This window comes from Nerophis ophidion, linkage group LG26 (genome assembly GCF_033978795.1).
Source record: "Nerophis ophidion isolate RoL-2023_Sa linkage group LG26, RoL_Noph_v1.0, whole genome shotgun sequence".
Classification (NCBI taxonomy): Eukaryota; Metazoa; Chordata; class Actinopteri; order Syngnathiformes; family Syngnathidae; genus Nerophis; species Nerophis ophidion.
Window position 1 is genome coordinate 17,791,052 of NC_084636.1, and position 13,397 is coordinate 17,804,448.

The window sequence follows — 13,397 nt, forward strand, 5'->3', positions numbered from 1 at the left end:
TAGCGTTTAACAATCTATGTGAAACCTTTCAATCCGGTTTCAGGGCAAATCACTCGACTGAGACAGCCCTCGCAAAACTGACTAATGATCTATTGCTAACGATGGACTCTGATGCGTCATCTATGTTGCTGCTCCTCGATCTTAGCGCTGCTTTCGATACCGTCGATCATAATATTTTATTAGAGCGTATCAAAATACGAATTGGTATTTCAGACTCAGCCCTGTCATGGTTTAACTCTTATCTTACTGATAGGATGCAGTGCGTCTCCTATAACAGTGTGACCTCGGACTATGTTAAGGTAACGTGTGGAGTTCCCCAGGGTTCGGTCCTTGGCCCTGTACTCTTCAGCATCTACATGCTGCCGCTAGGTGACGTCATACGCAAATACGGTATTAGCTTTCACTGTTATGCTGATGACACCCAACTCTACATGCCCCTAAAGCTGACCAACACGCCGGACTGTAGTCAGTTGGAAGCGTGTCTTAATGAAATTAAACAATGGATGTCCGCTAACTTTTTGCAACTTAATGCCAAAAAAACGGAAATGCTGATTATCGGTCCTGCTAGACACCGACCTCTATTTAATAATACAACTTTAACATTTGACAACCAAATAATAAAACAAGATGACTCTGTAAAAAATCTGGGTATTATCTTCGACCCAACTCTCTCCTTTGAGTCACACATTAAAAGCGTTACTAAAACGGCCTTCTTTCATCTCCGTAATATCGCTAAAATTCGCTCCATTTTGTCCACTAAAGACGCCGAGATCATTATCCATGCGTTTGTTACGTCTCGTCTCGATTACTGTAACGTATTATTTTCGGGTCTCCCAATGTCTAGCATTAAAAGATTACAGTTGGTACAAAATGCGGCTGCTAGACTTTTGACAAGAACAAGAAAGTTTGATCATATTACGCCTGTACTGGCTCACCTGCACTGGCTTCCTGTGCACTTAAGATGTGACTTTAAGGTTTTACTACTTACGTATAAAATACTACACGGTCTAGCTCCAGCCTATCTTGCCGATTGTATTGTACCGTATGTCCCGGCAAGAAATCTGCGTTCAAAAGACTCCGGCTTATTAGTGATTCCTAGAGCTCAAAAAAAGTCTGCGGGCTATAGAGCGTTTTCCGTTCGGGCTCCAGTACTCTGGAATGCCCTCCCGGTAACAGTTCGAGATGCTACCTCAGTAGAAGCATTTAAGTCTCATCTTAAAACTCATCTGTATACTCTAGCCTTTAAATAGACCTCCTTTTTAGACCAGTTGATCTGCCGCTTCTTTTCTTTCTCCTATGTCCCCCCCTCCCTTGTGGAGGGGGTCCGGTCCGATGACCATGGATGAAGTACTGACTGTCCAGAGTCGAGACCCAGGATGGACCGCTCGCCTGTATCGGTTGGGGACATCTCTACGCTGCTGATCCGCTTGAGATGGTTTCCTGTGGACGGGACTCTCACTGCTGTCTTGGAGCCACTATGGATTGAACTTTCACAGTATCATGTTAGACCCGCTCGACATCCATTGCTTTCGGTCCCCTAGAGGGGGGGGGTTGCCCACATCTGAGGTCCTCTCCAAGGTTTCTCATAGTCAGCATTGTCGCTGGCGTCCCACTGAATGTGAATTCTCCCTGCCCACTGGGTGTGAGTTTTCCTTGCCCTTTTGTGGGTTCTTCCGAGGATGTTGTAGTCGTAATGATTTGTGCAGTCCTTTGAGACATTTGTGATTTGGGGCTATATAAATAAACATTGATTGATTGATTGATAGAAGGAACTAAGAACGCTAGCATGTGAGCTAGGAATATAAACAAAGGAATAGCGTGGAAGTTAACAAGTACAAGAATAGTATTTACCACAATGCGGGAATGTGACGTCACCTGTTGCGTGTAAAGCAAACTAGAGTCCGAGGACGAAAGGCAAACCAAGGCGGTCTTAAATAGGGACAGAAATAAGGAGGCAGGTGGGCGTCGAATAACAAGGCCGGTGACACAAATGCGGTGCTAAGACAACAGAAACAAAACAGGAAGTGCCACCGGGAACTAAGGACGTTAAATAACAAAACGAGATACCAAACAGAACCAACATCAGAATATGCCATGATCCTAGTCCTGGATCATGACAAATACATTCCAAATTCCCTTTATATAATTTTTCTTTTGGATTAATAGTTTGGTGGTGTATTTTTTCCTGCTTGCTCTTAATATGCTGGGTAGATTACCTTTATATGTTTTGTACTTTTGTTCAGTTTCTATGGTTTGATGCCTAAAAAAAACCCCAAATTAAATAATTTTTCTCTTTGCAAACGTTCACAAGCCCTTTGGTTATCCATGGAGTTTTTTTGGAGTTAGTTTAAGAGCATTTTTGATGGGGCAGTGTGTATCATAAAGTGAGAAAAAAATGTCATGAAATAAATTATAAGCTGCATTTGTATCTGACGTTTGAAAAACAGAATCCCAGTTTTGTTTCGCTAAATCATTTTTAAAGGGGAACATTATCACAATTTCAAAAGGGTTAAAAACAATAAAAATCAGTTCCCAGTGGCTTGTTGTATTTAAAAATTTTTTTTTTTTTAATTTTACTAGTCCCGGAATATCCCTAAAAAAAAGCTTTAAAGTGCTTGATTTTCGCTATTTGCGATGTGACTATCCATTTCCCTGTGACGTCATACAGTGCTGCCAATGTAAACAAACAATGGCGAATAGCACAGCAAGATATAGCGACATTAGCTCGGATTCAGACTTGGATTTCAGCGACTTAAGCGATTCAACAGATTACGCATGTATTGAAACGGATGGTTGGAGTATGAAAGTATTGAAGAAGAAACTGAAGCTATTGAGCGAATAGCTATTGACGCTATTCATAGCCATAGCATGGCCGAATAGCTGCGTTAGCATCGCCGGTAAAATGTGTGGACCAAACGATCAGGACTTTCGCATCTTGTGACACTGGAGCAACTTAAATCCGTCGATTGGTAAGTGTTTTTTTCCGCATTAAATGTGGGTGGAAGTAAACGTAATATAGTTGTAAATGCATCTGCAGGTTATCCATACATCTCTGTGCCATGTCTGCTTTAGCACCGCCGGTAAATAGCATGTTAGCATCGATTAGCGTAGCATGCTAGCATCGATTAGCTGGCAGTCAACATCAACAAAACTCACCTTTGTGAATTCAGTGACTTTATCATTGCAAATACATCTGCAGGTTATCCATACATCTCTGTGCTTTAGCACCGCCGGTAAAATGTGGAGACACTCCGGCACATTCAATGGGGGTCTAGCGCCAGAGACTTTCGCATCTTTGGGCCAGTGGTGCAACTTGAATCCCTCCCTGTTAGTGTTGTTACACCCTCCAACAACACACCGACGAGGCATGATGTCTCTAAAGTTCCAAAAAATAGTCGAAAAAATGGAAAATAACAGAGCTGAGACCCAATGTTTGCAATGTGCTGAAAATGAAAATGGCGGCTGTATTTCCTCAGAGACGTCACGTTCTGACATCATCGCCTCCGGAGCGATAAACAGAAAGGCGTTTAATTTGCCAAAATTTACCCATTTAGTGTTCGGAAATCGGTTAAAAAAATATATGGTCTTTTTTCTGCAACATCAAGGTATATATAGACGCTTACATAGGTCTGGTGATAATGTTCCCCTATAAGTGCTGTTAATGATCGTTCTGTTGTGGCTCTTTGATAATATTCACTATTTACAGGTTTGGATGTTTTGCAGTTATTATTGTACACCATGAACACCGGTAAATGATCACTGACGTCACTCACTAAGAAGTGAGTGACGTCAAGCTATAGTTCATCAAGCTATAGAGGAGGTTACAAAATAATTAGCACCCCCACTCTGTGCCAATTAAAGTGTACCTAATAAGGTGTCCCGTCAATGAGCGTATATGCCAGGTCTGGGCAATTATTTTGCTTAAGGGGGCTACATTTTAAGAAAAAAATGTGTCTGGGGCGGGTATATCTATTTTTAGGAACACTAATACAAAACCTCACAAGAATGTCTGAATGCTAAAAATGTTATGACAAACCGCCTTAAAAAACGGAATGGAATTTTAATTTTTTTTACTGAATGAGAAATCTAGAATGTACTGGTCCTTAACAAAAAAGAATGTGGGATTTACAATATTAACTATGAACGATAAAAGACTGAATATTGACAACATATGAACGTCACACAGACATATTTTAGATTACCATAGTAACTAATTAGATTACAAAAGCAACTTATTTTATTAACATAGTAACTAGTATATCATGCAAAAGCGCCGATTCCAACTACTGAAATACTTTGTATTAGAGATGTCTGGCAGGCTGATATTAACCGCCGATAAATGCTTTAACATGTAATATCGGAAATTATCGGTATCGGTTTCAAATTCATCGGTATTGGTGTTGCGATCCACGGCACGGATCGCTTGTCATTTAGAGTCTTGAGTTTGTTTGTGTACTTCCTGATGTGTTTTTTGTCACTATGGCGACTTGATTTGTTCACCTGCTTATTTGCACACCTGTTTTCATCAGAGACTCTGTACAACCTTCCCTTTTCGTTTTCTCGGCCTGGCCTTGTAGTGTTTGCTTTCACGCAACCAATGACTTTTGTATTTTGATGTTTGGACTCGATAGCCTCCTCGTTAGCCTCTTTGTTTCATGTTGTATATTCACTAATGCTACCACGCTTAGCCGCCTTTTGTTCCCCTAGCTCTTATGCTAACTAGCTCTTTGTTTTGTCTTTTGGTACCCAGTGTTTTTGTTATTAGCCTGTTTGTTGGTAAAATAAATCATTATCTCTTACCTCTACGCTGTGTCCGTTGCCCGACTGCATCCTGGAAGAGCACCATTGGCACCAAGATGCCACCGAGACGCCACAGTTGGTTTTAAAAAAAATAAAATGTATGACTTTTTAAAACACTGCTGTGTACACAGATGTAGGGAGAAGAACAGAGCGCCAATAAACCTTAAAGGCACCGCCTTTGTGTGCTGGCCCAGTCACATAATATCTACGGCTTTTCTCATACACACAAGTGAATGCAAGGCATACTTGGTCAGCAGCCATACTGAACCCACACCAAACAAGAATGACAAACACATTCCGGGAGAACATCCACACCGTAACACAACATAAACACAACAGAAAAAATACCTAGAAACCCTTGCAGCACTAACTCTTCCGGGACGCTACAATAAACACCCTACCCCCACCTCAACCCCGCCCACCTCAACCTCCTCATGCTCTGTCAGGGAGAGCATGTCCCAAATTCCAAGCTGCTGTTTTGAGGCATGTAAAAAAATGAATGCACTTTGTGACTTCAATGATAAATATGGCATTTTTTTCCATAACTTGAGTTGATTTGTTTTCGAAAAAACCTTGTTACATTGTTTAATGCAGTGGTTCTAAACCTTTTTTCAGAGATGTACCCCCTGTGAACATTTTTTTAATTCAAGTACCCCTTAATCAGAGCAAAGCATTTTTGGTTGAAAAAAATAGATAATGAAGTAAAATACAGCACTATGTCATCAGTTTCTGATTAATTAAATTGTAAAACAGTGCAAAATATTGCTCATTTGTAGTGGTCTATCTTGAACTATTTGGAAAAAAAGATGTTGAAAAATAAACAAGTGATTCAATTATAAATGAAGATTTCTACACATAGAAGTAATCATCAACTTAAAGTGCCCTCTTTGGGGATTGTAATAAAGATCCATCTGGATTCATAAACTTAATTTTAAACATTTCTTCACAAAAAAAGAAATCTTTGACATCAATATTTATGGAACATGTCCACAAAAAATCTAGCTGTCAACACTGAATATTGCATTGTTGCATTTCTTTTCACAGTTTATGAACTTGCATTCATATTTTGTTGAAGTATTATTCAATAAATATATTTATTAAGAATTTTTGAATTGTTGCTATTTTTAGAATATTTTAGAAAAATTTCACGTACCCCTTGGCATACCTTCAAGTACCCCCAGGGGTACGCGTACCCCCATTTGAGAACCCCTGGTCTAATGCATCCAGCGGGGCATCACAACAAAATTAGGCATAATAATGTGTTAATTCCTCGACTGTATATATCGGTATCGGTTGATATCGGTATCGGTAATTAAGAGTTGGACAATATTGGAATATCTGCAAAAAAAGCCATTATCGGACATCTCTACTTTGTATAGTTCAAGACTTACGGTCATTTGAAAACAGTACTGCACATCATAATAATGGCTACATTTTCCATCTTAAAGATTTAAACATTTTTTGGGGGGGAAAAAGCTTAACATGCATGCGGGCCTTATTCTGCCCAGGTCTGGTACATGCGATTTGACTTCCAAAAAGAGCAGAGTTCTTAAAAGCACTCCCTGCATTTCTACCCTCAGGCCACTTGTGACATTTAGTAGCGACTGTACGCTGACTATGCACACTCTAAAAACCCACCACACGAACGCGCACACACACGCCTCCTGAAAATGTCAAAAACTACATAGCCAATGTAGCCTGTCAATCACAGCGTGTATCGATCGAGCGTGCAACCGAGGCTTCATTGCCTCAGCAAACATTAATAATCTAGCTGCAGTTTGTCCCTTAATGAAATCTTTGTCTTCACACCTGGATTAGTTGAACACCATGTTTGTCTTCCCGTATAACACACCTCAGTGAGGCAACTCCGGCTCAAATGTTCTCAAATTATGCAGAACATTGTATGGAATATTTGTACTGCAGATGATCGGGGAGCCAAAACCGGAGACACAAGATGGCAGCTGGGATTTGAAGCAAAGGACAAACATATGAGGGAGGGTGAAGGGTTCGACTGCTGGGAGAGAAATAGAGGAAGAGGAGGAGGAGGAAGAAACGGGTGGTGAGGGGTTCAGCATACTGATGGATCAATGTTGGTAATGATTGCACAGTCACAGCCTCCACCTCCCCTGGGATGAGAGTGCATTCCATTATCCCTCGACACACGCACACAAAAGCGGTCCTGGAGCGTTACAGCTTTAACAAAGGGCAAAGCAGGCTTTGGTTAATGTAAGACTGAATATATGTTTGAGACCAACCCAAACAAAAAGCTGCAGAGTACAATCATGGTTTGGATCAAATGACAAATATTCATAAAAACACACTACCGGTAGGGGTGTAACGGTACGTGTATTTGTATTGAACTGTTTTGAACCCACGCATTCACGGGGAGGACATGCAAACTCCACACAGAAAGATCCCGAGCCCGGGATTGAAACTCAGGACCTTCGTATTGTGAGGCAGACGCACTAACCCCTCTCCCACCGTGAAGCCCCATATATATATATATATATATATATATATATATATATATATATATATATATATATATATATATATATATATATATATATATATATATATATATATATGTAATCTGTGAAAATCTGCTGTACAGTATGTGTGCTCGGGTCCTATTTTTTAGGAACACTAATACAGAAACTCACTGTAATGTCTTATTAAACGCTTAAAAACGTTATGACAGACCGCCTTAGAAAACGGAATGGAATCAATTTTTTTTTTTTTTTTTACTGAATGTACCGGTACATAAAATAAAGAATATGGGACTTACAATCTTAACTATGAACGATAATAAAACACTGAAAATCGACAAAATACGAATGTCACACCCCCTTTCGATTGATATATTTTACAATCAAGCAAGACGCAACAAAAATGCAACATATACAGCAAAATATGATTGCGAAGGGTAAAAAACCCCACCTACTATCTGATATATCTGATTTGTCACTAAGCTTAACAACGTTATTGTAAAAATCTCCTTCCGCGTTTAATTAGTATATAATGCAAAAGCGCAGATTCCAAACAATGAAATACTTTGTATAATTCAAGACTTACGGTAATTTGAAAACATTGCTACAGCTTTTCAATCTGGCCCGCCGGACATTCATGCATTGATTGATTCATTGAAACTTTTATTAGTAGATTGCACAGTACAGTACATATTCTGTACAATTGACGACTAAATGGTAACACCCCAATAAGTTTTCCAACTTGTTTAAGTCGGGGTCCACGTTAATCAATTCCTTGGTAAAATTGACAGCAATTGTCTTAAGCGTCCTGTACAAGCTGTTGTCACATCCGCTTTTCCTCCATACAAACATCGTGACGGCCCAGTCACATATCTACGGCTTTTACAGATACACATAAGTGAACGCAAGGCATACTTACTCAGCAGCCATACAGGTCACACTGAGGGTGGCCGTATAAACAACTTTAACGCTGTTACAAATATGTGCCACACGTTGAACCCACACCAAACAAGAATTACAAACACATTTTGGGAGAACATCCGCACCGTGACAAAACAAACACAACAGAACAAATACCCAGAAACCCTTGCAGCACTAACTCTTCCGGGACGCTACAATTTATACCCCCAGCTACCACCAAACCCCGACCACCTCGTTGTTATTTTATTTTCAAATTTACTAGCCTGTGGAAAAAGTTAATGTTGATATTTACCTCAGAAGAGGCATTACATATTTTATTTAAATTTTATTTAATATACCAATGATGTTTTTTCGGTTTGTTTTTCGAAACTTGATTTTGCACTAGGGCTTCACGGTGGTAGAGGGGTTAGTGCGTCTGCCTCACAATACGAAGGGTCCTGAGTAGTCAAGGTTCAATCCCGGGCTCAGGATCTTTTATTGTGGAGTTTGCATGTCCTCCCCGTGACTGTGTGGGTTCCCTCCGGGTACTCGGGCTTCCACCCACCTCCAAAGACATGCACCTGGGGATAGGTTGATTGGCAACACTAAATTGTCCCTAGTGTGTGAATGTGAGTGTGAATGTTGTCTGTCTATCTGTGTTGGCCCTGCGATGAGATGGCAACTTGTCCAGGGTGTACACCACCTTCCGCCTAATTTTGTAGCTTAGATAGGCACCAACGCCCCCCGCGACCCCCAGAGGGGAATAAGCGGTACAAAATGGATGGGTGGATGGATTTTGAACTATTACGTTATATAAGCGTTGCTTGTTCCATATTCAGTGTTAAAGTAAATCAGTGTAGCAAACTGAGCAATAATTAACTTTTTATTCCTCTTGCTACTTCAAGGCTTGAATTTTTGATTCATTCATTCTTTTTATATTTTCAAATATATTAATAGCCTGTGGAAGAAGTTTATTTTGATATTTACCTCAGAAGGCTGCAAATGGGAACGAGGCATCCATCCATCCATTTTCTACCGCTTATTCCCTTTTGGGGTCACGGGGGGCGCTGGCGCCTATCTCAGCTACAATCGGGCGGAAGGCGGGGTACACCCTGGACAAGTCGCCACCTCATCGCAGGGCCAACACAGATAGACAGACAACATTCGCACTCACATTCACACACTAGGGCCAATTTAGTGTTGCCAATCAACCTATCCCCAGGTGCAGGTCTTTGGAAGTGGGAGGAAGCCGGAGTACCCGGAGGGAACCCACGCATTCACGGGGAGAGCATGCAAACTCCAGACAGAAAGATCCCGAGCCTGGATTTGAACCCAGGACTGCAGGACCTTCGTATTGTGAGGCAGACGCACCAACCCCTCTCCCACCGTGAAGCCCGGGAACGAGGCATTCAATTTTTAATTTAAATTTGATTTGATATGCCACCGATATTTTTTAAAAATTATTCTTATTATTATTATTTGAAACTGGATTTTGCATGCCACTATAAAATTATATAAACCTTGCTTGTTCAATATTTAATGCAAAACAGGTTTGGGTCCCCATTATAAGGTTAATTTGTTCAACCTTGGCCTGTGGTTGTCATGACATGGACTATGATGTGGTCAGTTTTCCCGTGGTGCAAATCGACTGGACGGGACATGGCGTGACGGTGCTTACAGATTTTAATTAATCACTCAAAAACTACCAAACAAAAGGGGCGCGCACGAGGCGGGGAAAAAACTTAACACAGGAACAAACAAAAGGCGCTCTCAGCAGAGGTACAAAACTTGGCTATGAAAACAAAACTATTACTACAACGCAAACTATGGACATAAAACAAAGCTTGCAAACTATGGCATGAATAACGAAAACTTACTTTGAACAAGAAAGGGGGCATGGATAACAAGGCTGTGTAGAGGGTGATGTCGCCAGGCTGACTGCCTGGCAACTACAGGCTTAAATAGTGCTGTGATTATTGACAGGTGGGTGAGTCCAAACAAATGAGCCAGGTGGAAACTAAAACAAACGAGGGTGCGCAAAAACAGGAACTAACTGAGTCAAAAAAAAAACAGAACATAACTAAACAGAACATGATCACAAAGACATGACAGTTTTACATTTTGGCCCACTCTGCATTTGAGTTTGACACCCCTGATTTAGTAGACCAGGCTCTTGGTTAACTAAACATAGAAGACACACAGCAGCAGCATGTTCACTCACCAGCAGCTTGAGGAGCCAAAAACGTGACTTGTAGTAGCAGGTTTTGAAGGGGTTGATGAGGAAGAGCAACATGAAGCCATAGAGGATGAGGGGGTTGATCTGCATGGGAAGGTAGAGGTACTCCGAGTAGAGACACGAAAGGATGCTGAGACACCACAACACGCCGAGGAAACCAGCGATCTGCAACAAAAAAGGCACAAAATGTAGATGAAAACAGAAAGCGATCATTGTCCGAAATACTTCAAATCCACACGCGTTTCATCCTGACCTCAAACAGGTGTTGGTGAGAGAGGTTGTTTCGCGGATTGATCTCAAAGATGAGCACGTGGTTGACACCCGCTTGTCTCCAACCATACGTGTTAATGCCCAACAGGAACAGGAACTGGATTAGGAGAAAGCCGCCCCGGTAAATCCGCACCAGAGGCCACACATTTTCATAGCGGATGAACACCGCGCCTGGTGAAAAAAACAAAAACACAACATAGAGGGATGACATCAACACCGTATTTGAGTGGACAAAAAAAAAGTGTTTTATTTATAATATATAATAATAAAGAGGCGTTACCAGTGAGGGTGAAGGCGACGGCGAGGATGATGAAGATGCCGCAGTACAGACCCACACGAAAGGTTGTCCATGCCAACGCAGGCTACAGCAACACAGGTCAACAATTATTATCAACATTAAATAAACCATAAGGTTAATTGTGTCTCTAATAAATCTTCATTAACATTCATTTTTGGATCAAGCACAGCTATCTAATTATCATTCAAAACAGTTTTCATTAGCTTTTCCCGGTTAACCATTATGAAAAATAAAATAATGAAATACCTACATTTATAGTATTTTTTTGGAGGTCACTTGCTTACTCACACATTTTTTTGTTACCCTAATTATTAAGAATAACACATAGCTTTAATAATAACTGTCATATTTCTATTAACCATTCAATTATAGTATCATTATACAGTACAGACACCCTCTCATTCAATGTGTTTTCTTTATTTTCATGACTATTTAAATTTTAGATTGTTACTGAAGGGATTAAAACAATGAATGATTACATGTGGAGTTATGTACTTGAAAAAAAAATAGTAAAATACCTATAAAACAAGTTTTATATTCTAGTTTCTTCAAAATAGCCACCCTTTGCTCTGATTACTTTTTCGCACACTCTTGGCACTTTCTCAAGAGGTTCATATGAAAGAGTTTTCACATCACAGGTGTGCTTGAAGCTCATCGAGAGAATGCCAAGAGTGTGCAAAGCATTAATCAGAGCAAAGGGTGGCTATTTTGAAGAAACTAGAATATAAAAAATCCATCCTTCCATTTTCAACCACTTGTCCCTGTCGGGGTCGCAGGAAGTGCTGGAGCCTATCTCAGCTGCATTTGGGCGGAAGGCGAGGTACACCCTGGACAAGTCGCACCTCATCACAGGGCCAACACAGATAGACAGACAACATTCACATTCACACACTAGGGCCAATTTAGTGTTGCCGATGTTTTCAATCATGTCACCTTTTTTTGTTAAGTACATAACTCCACATGTATTCATTCATAGTTTTGATTCCTTCAGTGACAATCTACAATTTAAATAGTCATGAAAATAAAACAACCACATTGAATGAGGAGAAGGTGTGTCAAAACTTTTGGCCCGTACTGTGTATTAGTACATAGGTTTATAGTAAATATGACTAACCCCATACACTGTTTTGAAATGATGAATGTTTTGTTATTAAATAAGCTGTTAACCTGTTTTATGTAGTTTTGGGATCTTTGCACAGGCCAAAAAGTAGTATGTTAGTGTTCAATCTGATGAATGTGTGCCACTTTGTGCTGAAACTGTAGTTTACCACTATGGAAGAGCAACTACGGTATACTTAAACTGTGCATTAAAATGCATGAGAAAATTAGGCAGATGTCCAGTGGGATACATTGTGGCCATTTACACGGAGACAGCTCGTGATGGCAGGAATTTATAGCTGTTTAGGCATGGTAAATAAGTAGTGCTCCTGGAAGCATAATTTACAAACTCCAAAAAAAGTGAAGTTGTCACGTTGTGTATATGGTAAATAAAAACAGAATACAATGATTTGCAAATACTTTTCAATTTATATACAATTGAATAGACTGCAAAGACAAGATACTTAACTTTCAAACTGGAAAACATAGTTATTTTTTGCAAAAATTAGCTAATTTGGAAATCGATGCCTGCAACATGTTTCAAAAAAGCTGGCAAAAGTGGAAAAAAAGACTGAGAAAGTTGAGGAATTCTCATCAAACACTTATTTGGAACATCCCACAGATGAACAGGTTAATTGGGAACAGGTGGGTGCCATGATTGGGTATAAAAGCAGCTTCTATGAAATGCTCAGTCATTCACAAACAAGGATTGGGCGGGGGTCACCACTTTCTGAACAAATGCGTGAGCAAATTGTCGAACAGTTTAAGAACACCATTTCTCAATTTAATTTAGGGATTTCACCATCTACGGTCCGTAATATCATCAAAAGTTTCAGATTATCTGGAGAAATCATTGCACTTAAGCAATGATATTATGGACTTTCGATCCCTCAGGCGTACTGCATCAAAAAGCGACATCAGTGTGTAAAGGATATCAAAAAGCCAGCATCTGTGATGGTATGGGGGTGTATTAGTGCCCAAGGTATGTGTAACTTACACATCTGTGAAGGCACCACTAATGCTGAAAGGTACATACAGGCTTTTGAGCAACATATGTTGCGATCCAAGCATCGTTATCATGGACACCCCTGCTTATTTCAGCAAGACAATGCTAATCCACATGTTACAACAGCGTGGCTTCATAGTAAATGAGTGCGGGTACTAGACTGGCCTGCTTGTAGTCCAGACATGTCACCTATTGAAAATGTGTTGAGTTGAGTTGAGTTTGAGTTTATTTCGAACATGCTGGTATACAATATGATACATCACAATTTCCAGTTTCTCTTTTCAACCTGTTCGAAAAAGA

At 40.2% G+C, this 13,397-nt stretch overlaps 1 protein-coding gene across 2 annotated transcripts in view; it reads right to left on the reverse strand.

Moving 5' to 3' along the window:
* The window catches only part of xpr1a (xenotropic and polytropic retrovirus receptor 1a), a 227,685-nt gene that overhangs the window by 65,730 nt on the left and 148,558 nt on the right, over positions 1-13,397 (reverse strand). For both annotated transcript variants that reach the window (XM_061887976.1, XM_061887975.1), the window contains exons 7-9: positions 10,976-11,057; positions 10,679-10,866; positions 10,411-10,590 (exon numbers count right to left, since the gene is read on the reverse strand). In XM_061887976.1, coding sequence (XP_061743960.1) covers positions 10,411-10,590; positions 10,679-10,866; positions 10,976-11,057 — 450 coding nt within the window. The remainder of the gene's footprint in view (positions 1-10,410; positions 10,591-10,678; positions 10,867-10,975; positions 11,058-13,397) is intronic.